General features: G+C 40.6%; 1 protein-coding gene across 3 annotated transcripts in view; it reads right to left on the bottom strand.

Annotated features, from left to right (window-relative positions):
• Positions 1-11,335: 11,335 nt before the first annotated feature.
• Positions 11,336-21,683, bottom strand: part of FER (FER tyrosine kinase) — a 176,051-nt gene continuing 165,703 nt past the window's right edge. For all 3 annotated transcript variants that reach the window (XM_048931375.1, XM_048931374.1, XM_048931376.1), the window contains one exon: positions 11,336-19,189. In XM_048931375.1, the coding sequence (XP_048787332.1) occupies positions 19,047-19,189 (143 nt within the window). In that variant the 3' untranslated portion in view covers positions 11,336-19,046. The remainder of the gene's footprint in view (positions 19,190-21,683) is intronic.

Here is a 21,683-nt window from a genome sequence, read left to right as displayed (position 1 = left end):
CAGCAGTGCTCTGAGTGAGTGGGATTTCTCTCAAACAGAAATAATAAGCTATCACTGAGCTCAAGCGCCATAGCAGAGACTGAAAGAGGAACTTCAGGACAAAATGCTATAAAATAAACAAGCATTTTAGATAGAAGCGAAATCTCTTCCTGAGAAAATAAGATTCTATGTTTTAGGAAAGAAGAACAGACAGCGTGTTGCATTTGCTTATTTCCTTCTGAGTGTTATGTACATTCTGTAGTACTAGGACAAACGAGGAGGCAATTGAGATCGTGAGGATTTATGGAATAGGGGTGACACACCAATGTGATGATACATAGGCACATCTAGACTTGTTTTCTGTTAAAATAAATGAATAAATAGCCACTAATTTACAAAATGTGGTGAGCTTTTAAAGCAGAGGAGTAAGGTCAGGAAAGAGGGTCTTTTCCTGTGCATTGCCACTTTTTCCATGTGACCGTCGGCCAGAGATGGCTAAATGCCAGGGCTGTATGTTTTGCTTAGTAAAAACATCTTACCTCCAAAATGAAAGCTAAAAAAGAAAGTCCACTATATTGTTACATTCGGGGATGCAGACTGGCCTGTGGAAGGCCACATGGGGAACAAGGCATGGTTACTCTATGCATTTTTGGACTAGCTGGAATTTCAGAGAGGATGGCAGTAGCATATCCAGAAAGAAGATGCACGAAACAAGAGCTGGGGTACGTATGAACACAAGATTTCTTCTCTACTGGCATCCCAGGCACTGCTTGCCCTTCCGGTGAATGCCCTGATCTCCTCCTGCGCTTCTATAAGGGCTGAGCTCCAGAGGCTGCGCTCTGACACTGATGACGTCGCCCGCCTCACCCCCATGAAACTTAACTGCCTTCCTTTCAGCTGCAGTAGGCACCAAACTTGTAAGACAGCAGTGAAAAAACCTTGGATGTATTGCCTGCTATGTAATCAATAACTAGATAATTTAACCTGTGTGGAGCAGCGTTGGGAGGGGGGAAAGAAAGAGTTATAGGGAAGGCAATGGCTGTGACAGCCCTGGCCTCCACATCTCTCCCAGCTCTGCTTGCCTACAGCTTGCCCACAGGAGAAAGATGTCTGACTGAAAAATGTTTGGACAGAAACCAACTGTAAATCCCCTGGGCAGCACAGTTAGGAAAAGGTTTGTCAAGTGTGCCTCCCGTGATTGTAGCTCTAAGAAGATCTCTGCTGAACTAGTTTTTTTCTTTTAGGTCTAGAAAAATCTATGCTGTCTTTTATTCACCCTATATTTGATGACTGACTGTGAGAATTGCACTGAATTGTGGAATAATCTTTTCTAACACAAAATTAATACATGCTTGACAGTTGGTCCTATTTCTCACAAAAAGAAATAATAATAATTGCTGTTTTATTTCCACTTACCATGTAGATAGGTGACTGTATTCTTAGGGAAAAAAAGCGTATGCATGCTATCCAATGACAAACCCTGTCATATAGAAGAAGGTAATTGCTGCTTACAGCTGGTGAGACATCTTGCTGATTAAGGAGGAAAAGATTTTGTGAATACAGGGAAATTTATGAGAAGGCCTACACATTAACAAAAGCATCAGGCTCCAAAAACACAAGGCCTACTCTGCCCTGCTGTCTCTGTATCAGGGTGAACTGTGTGGCAGACATGGGTTGGGGCACAGCTCTCTTCAGGCACCCCATGGCTCACATGCCTGCTCCTTTCCTTTACAGCAGAGTTTTATATACATGCTGTCTATCCATAGGCTGTCAGATTCACTCAAATAAAAGAAAGGCACTTAAATGACATCCACAAACTTGAAAGTGATTGGCTATTTTTTGCTTCTTGGGATTTGTACAAATTTGGAAATAAGCTATCATGGGCATGCCATGGGTCATTCCTCAAGGCAAGTGGAACCAGAGAATGTTTCAAAAGTTCTACAAGCTCTTTTTTTTTTTTTTTTTTTTGGACGTTGGCTATGATCAGATACAGAAATGGGGAAAAACAGATGTTGTCAGATTTACAGATTTGGTATCAGAGAAGGTGAGATCAGTGTCACAGTTCAGGTCTTGCATGTTGCCTCTCACTCACTCACACCACTGCAGTCCTTACGTACTAAGGACTGGTGCTGGCTGTCTAGCCTTCTTGTTAACAAGAAATAAAAGCCGTGAAAGTACTGCTTTTACTGATCAGCCAGCCAGAAAGGAGTCCTTAGGCATCCCTAGCTAGTGAATGACCCTGTCCTTTATTCCAAGGACTCAGGCTCCTCTCTCACTTGGCAAGGTCCTGACTTTGCTAGCAAGCTGTGCCCCTGGCAGTGCTGCTGCAGCCAAGCCCTGCCATGCAACCTGATACGAATGGCCCAGCACGTCGCCCTCCTGTAACTTTCCACTTGACGCAGACAGTGTGTTATCTGTTCTTGGAGACAACAATGAAAGAATAAGACTTGGAAATGTATTTTCTGAAACACAGATTGGTCTCCCTTGGGAAAATAACTTTGCTTTCAAAAGGGAGGATTCAAATAACTGCTTGCTGCATATGGAGTGTCACCCGCCACATCAGTGCCATAATGCTCCCCTCAATCCTAGATTTTGGAGCATTACTCCGGGGGCTCAGCAGAAAACACAGCAAGAACAGAATCATTCCTAATGAGATTGTGATATTATTTTTGAGGTAAAGAAAGCTTCCCACATACAGAAAAATCTTTAAGCTTTAGCGACAGAGAGGTTCTTGTCTACAGCTCCTTTTAAAAATGTATTTTAAGACCAATTGCTCAGTAGGCACAGAATAAACTTGTTTAAAAAGTTAAAAATAAAGTACTTTGTGATGTTTTTGTAACATTGAATATTAAAAAAAAAAAAAATTAAGTGAATGAAAATTAAGCATGAATGAACAGTCAAGAAAGAGGATGCGGATGCCAAGGGGGGCATCCCCTGTGATGAGCATCTCTCTTTTGCAGCCAGCACAAAGTAGCTGAGATCCAAACATAACATCAAATGTGCAGAACTTACCTCAAATGTCTTCTAGGGGAAATAACTGATCAGCACTATGCTAAGCTCCTGCATTCCTTAGCTTCAGATCTAAGGCAACTAGACGAGGGAAAGTGGTGTCCAGAGCTAAAAAGTGGGCACTTTTCTCATGTTTGTACATGTTATCCAGGATGGCTGCCAGGAGGCTGGCACTGCAGTGATGGCCATCACCACTTCAGGAATCACCACTGCAGGCAGCTGCTGGGCTTCAGGCACAAGTTTGTAGTGTGTTGCTAGCAGAAGACTCTTCTAACCATTAAGGTTATTTCTTCATTCTGGCAAGAATGGAAATCCTTTACTACACCTCTGTGTGTCTGCCCAGGCGCAGTGAGACCCAAAAAAAGGTTGTGCTACTCCACATGGTGTTCCTATCTATGGTATTGGTGCTGAACCAGTGTGAAGTGCCATGATCTCTCTGTGGCTTTCCTCTGTTTACCTACAGATGCAGTGCTCCGTGTGTATTCTTCATTGACTTTATTTATTCTCATGTAGTAAAAAGACAAGTCATGAAAGTCATTGCAATGCAACAGGTCTGTTGGGTGCTGCAACACCCAATTTAATTTTTCATTTCATTAATGTCAGGTGTCTGAAATGCCAAAAAAGGTGTTTATGAACTAAATCTGTGCAGAGAGGATTATCGGTATTTTGCTGAACTCATTAAAAAGTTCAGGGACTCAGCAGGCCTACAGCAAAGTCAGCAGGCTTGAGGCTGTGTGCTGAATTCCTGCAGCACATTCAGAGTCCAGGGACCAAAAGTAATAGCATGTGCACCCACAAACACACTTCTTCTCCTGCAGTTCACACTGCTGCTGAACGTAGCCCACAGCCTCAGCAACTACTGCCATAATTCTCTCAAGAATGAAGCCAACACTGTCACAAATAAACTATGCAGGACAGCTTTGAGCAATGCCACCACCTTTATTCCCTTCTTGCCATCTGCATCCTTACCATGAGATACAAATGTAAACACTGATGGAAACTGATCAGAGGCACCTGGGATCTGCAGGAAAGTCTCTGTGGGGATGGACAGCACTTCCAAGGGGAAGGGACACTGAGATGGTCTCTATCCAGAGAATGTGCCATGAGGAGAAAACGTCTGACTGTAGATTTGCTTCCTTGCAGAGACTGGTTGCTGTGCACGTTAGCGTCCACATTTTCTTCCATGCCTTTCTGCTTGCCCTGTTTTTCCTTCTGAGGAATCATAAGAAGTGTAGACATGGCATGCCTGCCCATCCAAAGCATTACAGTAGGCTACCTGACCTCAGAAAGCTGTCACAGTGCAGATTTTGCTAGAGGTGGTGTAATGGATGGGTTATTCTCCATGGGCATATGAGAGTTACAAATCATTGCCACACAGAGACCTGAGAAATTGTATTTTAGACAGAAAGGCCAGCAGAAAGTCAACCAAATGCCCTTGGGCCTCTGCAAACTTTTGTGCTGGCTCCCAGAGATCACTAAGTTTGAGAGAAATGGACATGGCATCTGATTTTTTTTTTTCTGCTCCTGCAGTGAAATACTTCTGATCAATATTAAAATAAATACTTGTCACTTTGCTTAGAATACCCATTTGTTGGGCTCATAAAGGATGTAACACCAGCCTCTGACTTCCTCACAGCTGTCACCGCTCCACAGGACTCAGGCAGACTGAAATACACTTCTGTTTCTTGTCCCTCTGCCTTGCCATGGCTGTGGCCTAGGAGCTGCCCTAGACGTGCATGGCCACTGCCACCACCCCAACACCACTAGTACCTGTTAGACTTGCAGCATGTGGAAGAAATAACACTTGCTCCAAACAGTTTCTAAGATGAATGCCAATCTTCCTAATGCAAGGGTATATGCAATTCATGATTCATTTTGGTGAATTGCAGAGTGCACCTTGCTGTGCAGGCCAGCTGCTCATTTATAAAATTGATTACGCATTCTCTAAAGACATCTCTAGGGAGTAGCTAAATTGCATCCATCACTGCCAAAGATTTTGATATCCTGATGACTGAAGAATATTAATAATAACCAAGTGTAGAAGAACAGACTGTGCTCTGATTTCTTGATGTTTGTCAATTTTTTCTTGCCTGAGACAGTTTTATGGAAATGCATTTCCAGTACACAAGTTGTTGTTAACCTCACAGCAAGAGCTCCCCAAGATGCCTGGCAAAGTCACTGTTGAAAAAGAAGGTATTTAATTATCTTTTATTTTTTTATCCCCATGATCTTAGAATCATAGAATGACCTGGGGTTGAAAAGGACCTTAAAGATCAGCTAGTTTCAACCCCATACTGGGGGCGGGGTTGCCAACCACTGGACCATGCTGTCCAGAGCCACATCCAGCCTGGCCTTGAATGCCTCCACAGATGGGGAATCCACAACATTTCTGGGCAAACTGTTCCAACACGTCATCACTCTCTGAGTGAAAAGCTTCCTCCTATTATCTAACCTAAACCTCCCTGTCTTAGTTTAAAACCATTCCTGCTTGTCCTATCACTATCAAGAGATATCATGATAATTATACTAGGTTCAATCAACAATACTTTTGTTCTTCAGTTCTGTTGCTTCAGAATAACTCCATCACCAACCCTTTTAAGCATCAGAGGAGACGGAGAGCAATGAACACTCACATCACTGGAAGAAACCTTCTTTGAGGTGTTAGGTCCATGGACAGCAGGGGTATTGTGGGCAGGGCACAGAATGTTGAGAGCACCCAACCCCTAGATGTGGGGTGATGAGCTCTGAGCCACCCATTTTGGGTGCAGGGAGCTCTCATTGGGAATGCAGTCTCACTTTGTCAACTGGATGGGACCACAGCTGCTCAGTGGGGTACACTCTTCATCCTTCTCCAAGGAAAAGAGGCCAAGAGAAAGGAAGGAAATTTAGCGGAAGTCTCCTGCCCACCCTCCACAACAGGGAGCAGCCCCTCCACAAGCCAGGCTCAGCTTCTTCCTCCTGTTAACATCAAAGAAAAGTGTCAAAGCTGGGCTTCGAGAGATGGATGGTGTGTTTGCAGGTGACCATCAGGTCTTAGAATGATTTATGAACTAGTGGTGATATCCAGCAGTCTGTGTTCTCTCTACTGTATCACATAGCTGCTTGCAAAAGTGCCTGAAGCTGATGTTTTCTGCAATAGTATGACAGAGGTTCTTTTCTGAAAATTATTCTTAATGAACTTATTCTTCAGCCTCTCTCCAACAAAAACTCCCATAAGCCAGAACAGAAGAACATCATAAATGTTCAGCAAAGAACATCAGCAAAGCAGATATGGCTGACAAATGGATCATGGATTTTCCTGTCTCTTAGTTTTAAATTCACTTAAACCTCATATTTCATGGTAATCACATAATTAGGGGAGTTCCAGCAATAAACCTAGTAATTCCTGAGTGACTAATTATGGCAAATGGACAGACCTGCAGCTGGGAGTTGGATTCGGGGGTGGGGGTGGGGATGGGGAGGGTCTCTGCCAGCTGGGACAATGAGGGAAAGGTAGAGGCACATGGGCTGCTGACAGCCACGAGAGCCTGTTGTTGAGATGGCTGCAATGCAGAGAAAATTAAAATCCATGGGGGTGGAACTGCAGTTGTGAACTATGTCACTTTTTGTGCTCTGTAACATCTCCACATGGCGTGTATTGAATTCCTGGACATAGGAGCCTGGTACCTGCTCTTGAAGGTATACCTACTTTACAAAAGGTTTAATAAATAAATAAATAAGCCAACAAATAAGTATATAAATAAAAGGGGGGCAAGATGTCAACTTCTGTGTTTAGTTTGGATTATCTCAACATTCTTAAGAAGATCATATGGTTTCAAAGGTTCCTTATTTTTGGTTATCATTTTCTTAATTGGGCCAGCTGAACAGTTACAAGATTGTCTTTCTGTACCCAGCCAGCTCTGCAGGCTCCTTGTGTGCAAGAGAAACTGCTGGGGCTGGGAGCTCATGAGCTGGGGTTTCTGCAGATAGCACTTTCCTGCACAGCTCATTCAGGAAAACTCACAACTGGTTACTGTAATATGCTGAATGCCTGTCAGAGAAGTGTGTGTTGTCCCAGGTGTCCCACATAAATGGCTGTGTGAAGAGTGATTCTGATGGGATCAAAAAACAGGTGCTTAAGACATCAGTTGTATGGAAATTACTTTCTGTCCTGGAATGCAAGGCAAACCTATTTTCCTGTAAAATAAAAGTGGAAATGAAATATGTTAGCTTGTACAAATAACAATTGAAACTCTTTGTTTGGAACTATTAAAAGCATCTCTTGTATCTGAAATTCCAGTTATTGCAGGAAAAGATAGTTATGGTTGACAGCCTCTTCAAAGCTGGCCAAGTGCATCTAATAGAAGGCATTTTTCTTAGTTCTCCTCCTTAAACAATATGCTGATTTAAAACAACAACAAAAAAAAATCCTGAAAATTCTGAGCTTGATAGAAGTGAGAGGAATTCTGACAGTGAGGTGAAGCAGACACAGAGTGGGAGACTTCTTGCATACATCATATCAAGAAGGCAGAAGTGTCTGCCACTACCATGCTGTAAGATACCCTAATAAGAAAACCATGTTGTTGACGAGCAGCTGAGAAGATAATTACTTCTTCTTCAAAAAGGAGATTTTGGGTCAGGCCTGTTGCTGCTGATTAAATACACCTGAAGCATATATTGTATGTTTGAAATAAAGTACTGTAAATGTCTTCTAAGTTAGAGCTGATGTAATGCAAGTCGTCACTCATTTACTGCCACTGCCAAGTGAGGGCTTGTATTTATGAGAGTAGGAAAGCATTCCTGTCCACAAGAGTCACAGGAGAACATTTGGATGGTGTATTTGGTCTCAAGATTTGGGCAGAGATCTGGGTTGCATGCTGCACATGGGTCTGAACAACCCCATGGAGCTCCATAGGTTTGGGGGAGGGCAGCTGGAAAGCTGTCCAACAGAAAAGGACTAGAAGGTGTTGGTTGACATTCATCTGAACATGAGTCAGCAGCGCACCTGGGTGATCAAAAAGGCTAATCGTATCCTGGCCTATGTCAGAAATAGCGTGGTGAGAAGGACCAAGACGGATTTTCTCCTTGTGTATGGTTCTATGGTTCTGGTGAGACCGTATCATGAATCTTGTGCTCAGTTTTGGGTTTCTTGCTATGAGAAGGATATTCACTTAAAGTGTGCCTAGAGAAGAGCAACAAAGATGGTGCACAAACCAGAGAACCAGACTTAGGAGGAGTGAGTGAGTTAACTGGGGTTGTTTAGTCTGGAGAAAAGAAGGCTCATTACTCCCTGTGACTACCCGAAAGGAGGCTACAGTGTGATATCAAACCCTTCTCAGGTGATAAGTGGTAGGGTGCGAGTTAATAGCCTAGATCTAAGTACCAGAGTTATTTTTATAATATTTTTCATTTTTGTTTCAAACTCAGGGTTGTAAAGTTCTGGAAAGGATTTTTGGTTCCAGAAGTTTGGGATCAGATGAGTGGGAGACTTGGAAGTAAGGACTTAGAGTAATGTTTTGGTCTAACTTTACAGTGGCTCTGAATTTTCTATGTTAGTGTAACCAAGATGGGCTTTCATAGCTACTGCTTGCAGAAACAGCTGAAGAGACTACATTGTCCTCCTTACCCCTCTCCATACCACCTCTGTCATGAATTACACTTAGCAATGCAAGCTTTCAAGAGAGGAAATAGATAAATCTTTCAATATACTATACAGCTGTACTTGAAGCAATCTCATGTTTCCTTGAACTATCAGAGAACTAATATTTCATTAATTTCATTATTTCATGCTTTGAATGTGTGCTGAAGATGACACATGCTTCTTTCCATTACAGCATGACCAAATCTCAGTCTGCTGTTCTGAGTATTCACAGTTAGCCTGTAGTTTGATTTCATTCTTTCTTCAATTCTTTTCGAAGAATATTGTGACTAGAACATGACTCAAAAGAGGACTAAAACCCAACTGCCTCACTGAATGTGTGTGCTGGGGATCACATGTCCTTATAATGATTTTCATATTGGAACCATGTTATCATGCCACTGCTGGTACATCATACTCATGGTACATCAGCTCCATGCTGACTAAGTGTGAGTTACTGCAAGTTTCCTCTCATCTATGCTGGTTTGAGGCATGGAGTGAGTGTGTGGGGTGGTTAATTGGGTAGATCCATCAAATAAGTTAAAAATAGGAACAGTGTATAGTCCTTGGTCCAGGCTAAGCTCCCTGAGCATGGAGGTGGTGGCAGGTTAGGGACTCACAAGCAAAGATCAAGGAGGTCAACAAACCAGGTGGCCACTAACCTGAACACGCTATAAGGGAAAAAATCCACTCCCCAAACCAAACATCATCTCAATCCCTCAAATCCATAAAGAACAGGATGAAGGCAGGCACATATTTTTGATGTGATCCTTCTCTGTGTCTCTGAACAAGACTAATGAGCTTCTATATTTTGACTAAAACAGTATTTCTCCAAACTTAGGGAAAGGTTTTGTACATGAGTATAAAAACATATTTAAACACGCATCATTTCGATGTAAAATGGAGGGAAGTATGGCTGTTGCTTGTAGACAGAATTAAATAAACTCACTTTGACTCACACATGTCAACTTTGGGCAATTGGATAAAATGTGATGAATGCAAATGCTGTTATCCATTATCAAATTTGTTATGCCCAAATGGATTCTATGGAGGGTTCCACCAGTTGCACAGTACCTGCTGGAGCAGGACTCACAGGTCAGATTGGCAGAGAAGTGCTAATTTGAAAATTCAGCTGGAACTGAAATATGAAACAAGGTGTTTTTGTAGTGTTGGAATTGTGGTTCACATGTTCCTGCACAGGACTGTTTTGTCACTGCAGACTGTTAGTTATGTCTGTTAGGGGAAGATGTGTCTGAATGGTTAAATCAGGCATCTTAAGAATATGGAAATGCTATCACTACTATTTACAGTGGCATTTAGGTGTGCAATCTCCATGGGGATCTTCTGAAAAGTCTCATGAACATAATCCTTTATACTCCAGCTCCTTTAAATTCACTTCTAAATAGTAAAAAAAAATGTAGGACTATACAAAGACTCTGGTCACCTTGAAGGCTGATCTCCTACTGAACTGCTGTGACACTTCACAGGAGGAAATTTGATGACCCGGTGCTCTCCGGTGTTTGGCAGTAGCAGGTTTTCAAACAATGTCTTAGTAACTGAGAGGCAGGGCATTGCTGAGCAGAACAGACTTAACTGCAGCAAATTTTACTAAAATTATCCTGCAAATAAATGACCCAGCAGAAAGGTACCATGGCTATGTGCAATCACACGCTGTGTTGTCTTCTGTTTCAATACCCAGCAGCACATCCAAGGGATGAGCTTTGAACTTACATCTCTCTCAGGAATGGTTACTGGGAGATGGTGCACAAAAGTACCTTCAGAGAGTCTGTAAGAGGGAACAGTAATATTTAATTCCTTAAAATGCGTGGGTACATAAAGCCTGTCACTCCCCTGGTGCTGGGTGTTCGAGCAAGGTGCAGCTGCAGGGAGCAGAAGGCAGCTGGAACAGTTCTTTCAGTGATTTATTTATAACCATGAGATCTGAAAAGATGTTTAAATCTTTTTTTGTAGCATAATAGTTCTGTTTTCTTACCTCAGCCATAACTTCTGAATTGCAGACTTCGTATTAGCTAACACTAAAAAGTGATTATGGAAATAGAAGAATCTGCATCAAAGCATGGTAAAAATGGGAATTATTACCATGATTGGTTTCATTTGAAGTAAAATATAAAATAGATCTAAAAAATCAAAATATTTAAAACGTGAGTAATGTGAGCAACATTTTTTTTTTCATATCAAGTGAACAGAGCACAAAATCATGCAAAATAAACAGTATAGAATGCATCTGCATTGTTGCATTGCTCTTAACTGTAAATGTGTGTAGAAAGAGGAAGGATTTTGCAGAATACGGATGTTCACTTTTCAGAGCTTTGCTCCTTAGTGTAATTCTAGCTTGAATTAAAATGAGCGTGGTGTTACACCACCATCAGCACTGCAGAGCTAAAGCCCCAGGTTTCAAACCTCTTCCACTTGTGCCGACTTGGTTACTCTTCTTGTCTCTTCCCAATTAAAAGAGGAGACAAGTGACAGGCAAACTAGGCATAAGGATCAAAGGGGTAACTCCTGAAGTTGTCAAAGAAAACAACTACCCAGCAAACAAACCTGAACATTTGATTTTCTTTCTTAGAGAACTACAGACTACTTTGAATTGTTGTATTCCCCTGAGCACTGTTAGGTCTTCTTTTGGCTACAGAGCAAGTGAATGAATACATCTTTTTAATATCAAGTAAAATGAGACAGCTCGATACAGATATTTTACATTTATTGGAAGAGTACAGTAAAAAGGGCACATGTAACTTGTCCATGAGAAAAGACAGAGCATTATTCAAAAATGGCCTGCAGTTTACAAGAATTCTGTTTTGTATGAGCCTAGGAAAATAAAAGTTAGCTGAAGTTTCAAAAGGGTAACCTTAAAGTATATTAAAAAATGGCAAATAAATGGAGTTAGATTGCAGATCTATTTAAAATTATAAAGGACAGACAACTGGCAACTGTATTACATAGTCATTATTTCAGTCTTGCTTAGAAGTCAGATGAACTTGTGATGTGGGGTATTTTTGTTTGTATTTACATGTGTTACTATCCATGCACTCATTTCCAGTGTTATGTATTACCAATGTTTCACAATATTATTTTTAAACAACAGGAGCATAAAAGGTGCTTTACCTGATATTAAACTTGCTGGTGTTTAACTCAGGCATAAACTGGAAAAGAAAGTTTGTTTGCAAGCTGTAACCTACTCATGATCAGTGGTGTCGAGGATCCCTTGCACGTGGCTCCGTGACCCGGCCCTCCCTCAGTGCCCCTCTGCCATTCCCAGCTGCTGCAATGGCACAAAGGAAAAGAAACACCTGCAGCTGAAAAGCAGGCATCCTAGAACAGTTAGCCCCAGACTACTCTATGGGAGTCCTTTGGATGCACATGTAACTATACAGACCTTCTACAGAAAGGACAAGTGTTTGGGGTTTCAGTCCTCAGCAATTTCCTTTTAGGAGTCCGCCTGACTTTTGTGCCTTGTGCAATGAGCCTGTTTCATCCTATTAGATGTTTTTTGGAAATAAACCCATCCGGTTAACCTGTCAGTTACAGGTTACACAACAGCAGGAACACGAACATTTTCCCTAGTGCGTAGCTCTGTTGGAGATTTGAATCTGTAACATGACTAAACAGAAGACGGAAGGAAAGCTCCCCCTCGCATATTTCCTCTTTCGTTTGCCTGGACAGTCTTTTTTTGCCTGACAATGAAATAATGCTGTTGCTCTTCCCTTATGCACAAGCTCAGGCAATGCCAGCAATCAGTCACAACTCACCATGCAGCAAGCTTCCCCTCACCAGCAAGTTTGTTGGCAGACTGCAGCAAGCATTAAGTGTCTTACAGAAGTGTCCCATGCAGACTTCAAGGCCCTTCCTACAGCAACCTGGCCGCATCCATGCCATGTACCAGCATGACCAAGGGCACCTAGCCATTGTAATTGGAACCCAGCAATTCACTTTCATGGTGAGAGCTATTCCTTTGCACTAGAATGGTGCAACTAACTACGCCTTTGCCCTAAAGAGTTCTACCCTCTTGTTGAACTCAAATAACACTCAAATGCTACTACTAAAGTGGTGTTTCCTATAAGGAAGACTGCTGTTAGAACTGCAACAGGTTTGAACTGAAACAATTACTTTTGCTGATATTTACAAAGCCTTAAGATGTATCAACTTGGACACCTCTTGGAAGACTGACTCCCTGCAGAGTTTGCAGACTGAGCAAAGCAACGATCAGCTCCTGAAGCTGCACGGCTCAGTATTTGGAGGTAGTGGATAAAACTACCAGCACAAGTAAACATTGTATCACATATGGAAGTCAAATTTATAAAAGAAAAATGGATATAAATAATGCAAATCAACAGTCAGAGGGAATTCCTGGCAATTAAAAGGCATATTTACAAGGAGGTTTAGTGAGAATTAAGTCATTGCTACTAATTTCAAAGATAGCATTTTGTATCTGGTCTGTCAGCAAATCATCCCTTTTTCCAGGAGTGCAATTAGCTTCATAATTTTTCCATGTGAGCGGGACGCTCTGTACCACAAACCAGGCAGTCAGGAATGCTGTTTTTCAGTGTCTTTTATGGTATGTACAATTCATGATACACCCAGGATTTGTAGCACGATTGGAAACACAGTTTGGATGATGCGCTTCACCTTAATTCACAGTGAGTTCAGTCTTCATACAAACACGTTGCCACAGGAGAGTATAATGGCACTATAATATTTTTGAGTCAAACTAAGCCAGAGATACATTTGAAGTTTTTCTGTCACAAGAGTAACTTCCTTGGATTAAGCGACAGGCACCACGCGTGGTATGTGGCAGTGTCAGAACTAAGGAACAGTTCAGAGATGCAGGGCGCAGAGCACTACAGCAGAGCTCAGCTGGAATTACCCCCCACACACCGTGAGCAGTGGAAGGATCTTGAATAATTCAAGCACAGGATCTGAGTGAAGTAGTTTACGTAACAAAATCAATGTTTCATATTACTACTGAATTTGATAATTAGGGATTTCTTCAAATGTTAGGAAAGACTGAGCTGACTATAGAGACGACAATGTGGATCTGTGCTTTTTCAGTAGTAGAAGGTCCTTGCACATGTTTTCAACACATGTAATCTAGAAGAAATCTCTGACTTCTCCTTTTAAAAAGCAGAAATGCTTTAACTTTTTGGATGGTTTAAATGGAGGAAGATGCACCTCTTTCAGAACTCATAAATGTCAGCTATGTACTTGGTCTGTAAGGTTTTGTAGTCCTAAAACTAGATGGCAATTCCAAATAGTGGCAATTTAGGAACACTCTCACCAAGCCAAGTCTGCAAGTGAAGCTGAGTGTTAATAGTGCACAAACATGCAATGCTGAGAAATGGACAGAGCTGAAATCACAGCTGCATTATCTGCTTCAGTGAAGGATCAGTGACAACACTAGGAAGAGCATTCAGAATTTGACAACGGATTTTTGGGTTTTCAGCGTGAGACTTTTACGTGGGTTATTTTCCTGTTGGTGTTTTTGGTGTCCTTTTTTTCTTTTTTCTTTTTGCGTTTTAGGAAGAAATGCTGTGCTGGGGGGATTCTAGTATAAGACTACAAAAAACACTCTTTACTGATGTTATTCTTATAGAAAGATGATAGGTGTTGCTGTTAATGCTTTTTTTTCTTATAAGCCGTAAGTTGTGAATGTTTAATGACTCCATTCTTACAGTCATTTCTGCAGGAAGAAATCAGAATAAAACCTGCTTAACAGAGCTGATTTAGCACACCACTCTTAAGCCATGATTGCTTAGAACTTCAGGAATACAGGACTTCCTCTGTGCTTTTTTGTTACTAATTAAAGCTCTTTATTTCTGAAAGAAGAAAAAGAAAATACCTTGTTTGGTACAAGGGGCATCTCTCCATCCTCTGTGTATTCTTCCCTCCACAATATCCAAGAAATAGCCTGGCAAGAATATCACAAGTTCTTTTACGCTTTAAGAAAAAAATAGTAATTGATGAACTCTTATTTTAATAGCAAACTAATTTACTCTTAGTCATAAAAACGTTACAAATACAAGTGCACTGCTGTAACAACATTAGTACTGCCCACAAATGAGACAGCTGTTATAGGAAGTGGATTTTCCCTATTTGCCTCTTTCTTTTTATTCCATCCTTAGAATGATTTATCACTGCTCGTTACAACCAGCCACCTCCAGAAGTGATGCTCTTGAATATCATCTGTAATGACACTATTTACACACTAACTCATCCCTTCCAACAATTCACAGTTGAAAATGCATCAGAGGCACTGCCATGTAGAGGACGTGACAGTCAGACTAAGGACACAGGCTCTGCAGTTAATGACAACTGGTACTATCCGTGCAGCAGGACATCTGGGAAGAGATGCAAAGCATTTTTAAATGCTTCTGGGTTCTGGTTATTCTATGTAACCTCAGGAGAAGTACTTGTTTATTTACTTATTCGTTTATTGCATGTGCTTTTTACCAACAGTATCTTTACAATGGGTGCAATAAGCTTAACAAAGTAGTTAAAATAGTCATAATAGATAATGAATGGATAACATCATAGTAAGTTTCAGGTGTGGGTAATTATAACAGGTGGTTAAAGACACAGATTAAACAATAAGCTACTATTTCCTTAACTAGTTCTCTGCTTCACATAAACAGGATGAGACTTTACAAACTGAAGAAGAAATGCAAAATAACTTTAGTCACTACATGAAAAACTGCCTCATTGTTTTTATTAGAAACTGACGAAAATGTACATTTGAAGGATAAGGTCTTGGTGGAGTGCTACTTCTAAAAGATTACACCTCTGCTGAAGTGAGTTTGTTTACAGACACGATGCTTTTCAATACTTTGCTTCCAATAAAACTGAAATGCTGAGGAATCCTCATGATTTCACCGACAGCTGAATTCTGAAGACAACATCTGGGCTCAGCCCTTAAGAGTATTCTGAGTCCCTCCCATTGAGCAGTGTACACAGTTCAGAACTCCTTTGGACTCCACCTGGCTGAGACTGAGTGCAGATTTAAGAACCTACTTGAAATACTGTATGTCCAAGAGAGACTGACATTTTTTGTGAACTCTCCATAGCAAATCAAGTCTACAAGCTATGTGCAGCCACAAGTACTTGCACAACCTATGCATAATGCAAGACTTCAGTCATCAAAAGTTCATAGAAAGCAGATGTGGTGACTTTGGCTCCTGAATACTATGTCTGTCTCTTACATTTCATCATAGGGCAGTTTTGTTTGTAAACTCTCCTCCAGCAAGAAATTCATAGAAACTTAGAGACTAAGTATTCATAGGCAGGGATTGCACTTCCTAAAGTATAATGGCATTAACTACAAATGAGAAAAGATGAACAAATTCTGCCACAAACACTGAAAAATTAATTGTAAAAAAAAAAAAAAAAAGGCAAAAAAAAAAGCATTAAATAATTGAAGAGACTATGTGTTTAAATTCATTTTATACCTTTTATATGTGTTATAATTTATTTTATTTTAAACTCAAGCTGGTATTCTCCTGAAGAATGATTATTTTTTAGCTGAACTTATGCTGACTTCAGCAGCAACAATATATCTTCTTGCTGCTGAATTATCCCCATTTTTTAAGAAGTACACTACATTTAAACAGAACTGTGATATGAATTACAAATGTTAATCATTTCAGAATAAATAAGAATGCATTTCTTATCTATATATGAGAATCAAGATGGACAAATAAAATAGTATTTCGTTAAAAAGAAGGGTTTTTTTTTTTTTTTGTTTTTTGTTTTTTGTTTTTTTGGGGTTTTTTTTGTTTTTTGTTTTTTTTTTTTTTTTTTTTTTTTTTTTTGTTTTTTTTTCTGTCCAGGGCATATAGCAAAGAAACGTAATTCATCTCTTTCACAGAAGAAGAATATCAACTCTCCAGAGAATCAATGAATGCTGATAGAGAAGACACCATTACCCTTACTTGCAGACTTTCTTGGTGCATACCTAATGACCAGCAGTTGGATTAATAATAGATTTGAGACAGGGATTTTTCCATATCGTTGTGGTGCATTTCTTAATCTTAGTGCACTTGCATTTGCATTAGCATACAAGCAAATTAAGGCACAAACTGTGTGTAATACTTAATAGCACACAAATGAACAAGAATGCTTCCCACTGCTCTTGAAAAATATCTTTGGGCTACTCGGAAATACAGTACTAAGAAAATACGTCCAGTATAAGGAATTTCCTGATAAGGAAGTTTCAATTCAGGCCATCAAGTTTGCCAAGTATTACACCTTAATGGGTATGCATGTAGGATGCTCCAGAAGTAATGCCTCCCACTGACTTCCATGGAAAGTACGACAGATACAAAAAGCACAATAACACTATTTGATAGAGCAAATTCTCAACTACAATACATTAATTCCAAACACTGGCACCACCATGAGCTATGCATCTTTGCCAGCAAAGAACAAAAGCCTGCATGCTGTGCTTATAAAAACCTGCACCAGTGGAGGTAAACTGCTGGCACCGCTGCTGAAATGCACCACCCACCACCTGACTGTTCAGGCTCTACAAACACTCAGCAAGCATCAATGAATGCCAGTGGGTGCCATTTTTTCTACATGGAGGAATTCAGTGACACACATTTGCTTCATCTACATTTCCATGTCAGATGCCATATTGTCAGGCTGCCCCTGTGCTGCCATACCACAATCAACTGCCTCTGACATCATGGACCAACGTAATAAAACAGGATGCATTACTTTCGGAGCAGCCCCCAGACAAATTCTTTTAGATTACACATATTTTTGTCACACATAGCCCTTAATCATTACCACCCTGCACTACCACAAACATGCTTTAAAAGAGCATAAATTCTGTGGATGACAGAAAAGCCGCCTTAAGGGAAATAAAAATGCAGTGTAGCCACAGATTTCACTACATAGGGCTAATAATGCTGTGTTACCTTCAGTCTCCGTGTACTTGTAGTAACAGCAACAGACATTCCTTGATCTGAAAAATTTTATTTAATTCATGAAGAAATCTTAAGCACCTTAACTCTGGAGCTCGGACCAGGGTACTGTAACTTGTTTTTGTTTCTATGTAGAAACAAAAGAAAATGATCCCCACTATGAAGAGAACACAAAGTCAGAGCAACACACTGTACCTTTCCTCTATTCCCTGTCTACTGTATCTTATACTATGGAATGTTACCTTTTTTTTTTTTTTTTTTTAACAAGTTTCCTTTATTTTTGGTGACATTTACAATTTGTCTATCCCCCATCTTTTAAAACCTGATTGTAATGATTTTAAAAATTTAGAAGGTGAGTATTTCTACTCTGCTTCGTTTCACCTGTCACAGACTTAAAATACACGTTCTTATTTGGGTTTCTTGGATAATTCCTCATGCCATATAAACATAGCGTTTTCCCTTCAACACTACGCATGGAATGTGCTTTTTTTTGTGTAACCTTTTAAAAGCTCCAACAGCACACTGAGGGTTATTGCCAATTTAAGGGAAAAACATCAGATCAAAAGCAAATCTAGAAATTTACACTGTTTAACTCCTCTAAGATCAATGCTATTGGTCACCTATTACAATGCTGCTATCGTTAGCAAACCTCTTTCTGTTGGCCTATTGTTTTTACCCATTCTTTGGAAGACAGATGATTTGCAGTATCTCTTAACAATGAATGTGCTCAATGACTGTTATTTTGTTTGTTTCTTAAACAAACATAGGTAATTAAAGAAGACACATTACTGAATTCTGATGGCTTCATAGGAAAAAAAAGGGGTAGACTAAAGGGCATAGGTAAATAATATCAAAAGTCATAAGAACTTAATATAGCATGGTAAGAAATGAACATGTAGCTCAATTTTCTACAGAAGAAATTTCTGGATTTTGCTGTTTGGTAAGCAAACTTACATCCAGAATCTAATTGACCTTTACCCTTGAAACAAGCTATCATAAAAAAAAAGAATAAGTTGCAGATAGAATTTGAAAAATACAAAAATTTCTAGCTGAAATACTTGTCAAAACTGTCTTCAGTCTTAAGGCCAACATGCATGACACAGTCACCATGTTAGAGAGCTGCTGGTGTTGACAACTGAGACAGGGACAGCAGAGTGAGAAGACTGTGTTAAGTAGAAAAACTCTGAAAAATTAGCAGTTACTTGCTGTAAAACACATAAAAGCCACAATTCCTTAAATCTACAGTATCTGCTTTCCTATTTACATGTAACCTAAATGACAATATTACTGTGATTGGATATATAGCATTTGGCAGTATATGTCTTTAATGCAGGTGTAGACATAATTCAAGATGGTACACATGTATATAAAAACCAGTTAATTTTAAAGTAATCCTAAATGAATATTGCAAATAATGTTGTATAAACGCATAGTGTTTAAGGGGAAAAAATACGTCAATGGAAAATCAAGTCCCACATATTGAGTTTGGCACTAGTACATCACTATGTCACTTTCTTTTTGATTGAAGATAGCTCTTTCTGAATCTCACTGAATTTTGGTCGGTTCTCGGGATGATAGTCCCAGCACCTCTGCATTATTTTATATATTTCTTCTGGGCATTTCTGTGGTGCTGACATTCGGTAACCTGGTACACAAGAAAAGGGGAAAAAGTTCAGCGCTGAAAACTAATGTATATTGACGAATTTAAAAAGAAATGTGCAAAGCTCACAATTAAAAAATAATTGAGGGTCAGTTTTACATCTTGTAATATGAACAAATTCTTCAGTACACAACCCCATAAGGATGGATAAGTATTAATCTAACCCAAGCTCAGGTGACATTTCAGTTGTGTAGGGTACATTGTCTATATGTTTCTCATTGCTGAGGGCAACAACCTGCAAAATCATTAATAATGGGAATTATAACCAAGACTGGAGTAGATTTTTTTACTCTTTCAAAATGTAAAGACCTTTATGTTCATTGCTCTTCCACTCCTTGTATCCTCAAGAAGTTCCCTTTCCTCCCCCTCATTTTCTTAACTTATTTTTGTATTTTTCCACATCATCCTAACACTAATATTCTTCTGATTTGCTCCTGAAGGCAGTCTGCTCTGAAAACTGAAGGTCAATGACTTAGAGATGAACGGGAGAATGAACAACCACTTATTTGCAGCTGATAATTCAAAAGCCATAGATGAATGGACTAAAGAGATGTACCCACAGCAATAAGGGCAACTTCCTAATGAGCAAAAAGTAAAGCAAAAATCCCAGAATGCCCTGCAGTCAAAAACCATAAGCTCCTGGCAAAACTCAAGCAAAAAAAAGGGAGCACGAAGAGGACGAGTGTGTTGGATGGAATACAAAGACAACGGCCAAGCACCTAGGCTGAGGTTAGGAAAACAAAACCCCAGCAAGAGTGGAATCCTTCCAGGGATGTCAAAGGCAAGAAGGAGGGCTTTGATAAGTACACAAATGGCAAAACAAAGGCTAGGGAAAATGTAAGCTCACTGCTCAAGAAGGCAAAGGCTGAGGAATTGAATCCCTTCTTTGCCTCTGTCTTTTCCAGCAAGACTGGCTTTCAGGAATCCTAGGCCTGAAGGACAAGAGGAGAAGTCTGGAGCAAGAAATAAGCAAGATGGTGGAACAAGATCAGGTCAGAGAATACCTAAGCACACTGGAACATATGTAGGTTCATAGAACCTGATGAGAAGCAACCGCAAATGCTGACAGAGATGTCACCAAGAGGCCAATCTTGATAGTACTTGATTGATCAAGAGGACTGGAAAAAACATCCAAGAACAAGGAGGAAAGCAAATGATACTCCTATCTTCAGGAAGGGAGGGAAGCACACAGTGACTACAGGTATGTCAGCTTCACATGAATCATAGAGCAGCTAATCCTGGAAACCATTTCCATGCACATGAAGGATAACAAAGTCAGTGGGAGTAGTTAGTCAATCTGAAGATCTTTGTGATGAAATCATCATATTTGTAGGTGACAGAACAAGGGATTTCATAGAATCATAGAATGGTCTGGGTTGAAAAAGACCACAATGATCATCTAGTTTCAACCCCCCTGCTATGTACAGGGTCACCAACCACCAGACCAGGCTGCCCAGAGCCACATCCAGCCTGATCTTGAATGCCTTCAGGGATGGGGCATCCACAGCCTCCTTGGGCAACCTGTTCCTGTGCATCACCACTCTCTGAGTGAAAAACTTCCTCCTAATATGTAAGCTAAACCTTCCCTGTCTCAGTTTAAAACCATTCTCCCTTGTCCTGTCACTATCCGCCAATTTAAACAATTGTTCTCCCTCCTGTTTATAAGCTCCCTTCAAGTACTGGAAGGCCACAATGAGGTCTCCTTGGAGCCTTCTCTTCTCCAAGCTAAACAAGCCCAGTTCCCTCAGCCTTTTCTCACAGAAAGGTGCTCCAGCCCTCTGATCTTCTTAGTGGCCTCCTCTGGACCTGTTCCAAGAGCTCCACGTCCTTCCTGTGCTGGGGGCCCCAGGTCTGGACGCAGTGCTGCAGATGGGGCCTCACAAGAGCTGAGTAGAGGGGGACAATCACCTCCCTCTCCCTGCTGGCCACCCCTTTTTTAATGCAGCCCAGATCACAGTTGGCCTTCTGGGCTGCACATGGCTGGCTCATTCAGTGAGGCTATTAACAATACATCCCAGTATATCTGAATGGAGAAGCACTTGAAATACAGTCTGAATGTGCAGACAGGTGGACTGAAAATCTGCTGAACAGTCAGGCCTAGAGGAAGGCACACAGTCAACTAGGAGGGCTGTAATTAGAGAAATACACCAGGGCTCAGTACTGGGGCCTGATTAACATCTTCATTAATGATTTGGATCTTGTGGCAGAGTGTACCCTCAGCAAGTGTGCAGGTGACACAAAACTGGGAGGAATGGCTGTCATACCACTGCCATGCTGCCATCCAGAGGAAACTCAAAAAGCTGGAAAAATGTACCTTATAAATTTCTACATGGAGATGTGCAGAGTCCTGTACCTGGGGAGTAACAACCCCTGGTCCCAGGACATGCTGGGACCACCCATCTGGAAAGCAGCTTGGTAGAAAAGGCCTCAAGGTTCTTGGTGGACACCAAGTTGAATGTGAGCCAGACAGAAGTACGTA

The sequence above is a fragment of the Lagopus muta genome, chromosome Z, assembly GCF_023343835.1.
Source record: "Lagopus muta isolate bLagMut1 chromosome Z, bLagMut1 primary, whole genome shotgun sequence".
Classification (NCBI taxonomy): domain Eukaryota; kingdom Metazoa; phylum Chordata; class Aves; order Galliformes; family Phasianidae; genus Lagopus; species Lagopus muta.
Note: the sequence above shows the minus strand (reverse complement) of the source record. Positions and strands in the feature narration are given on the sequence as shown.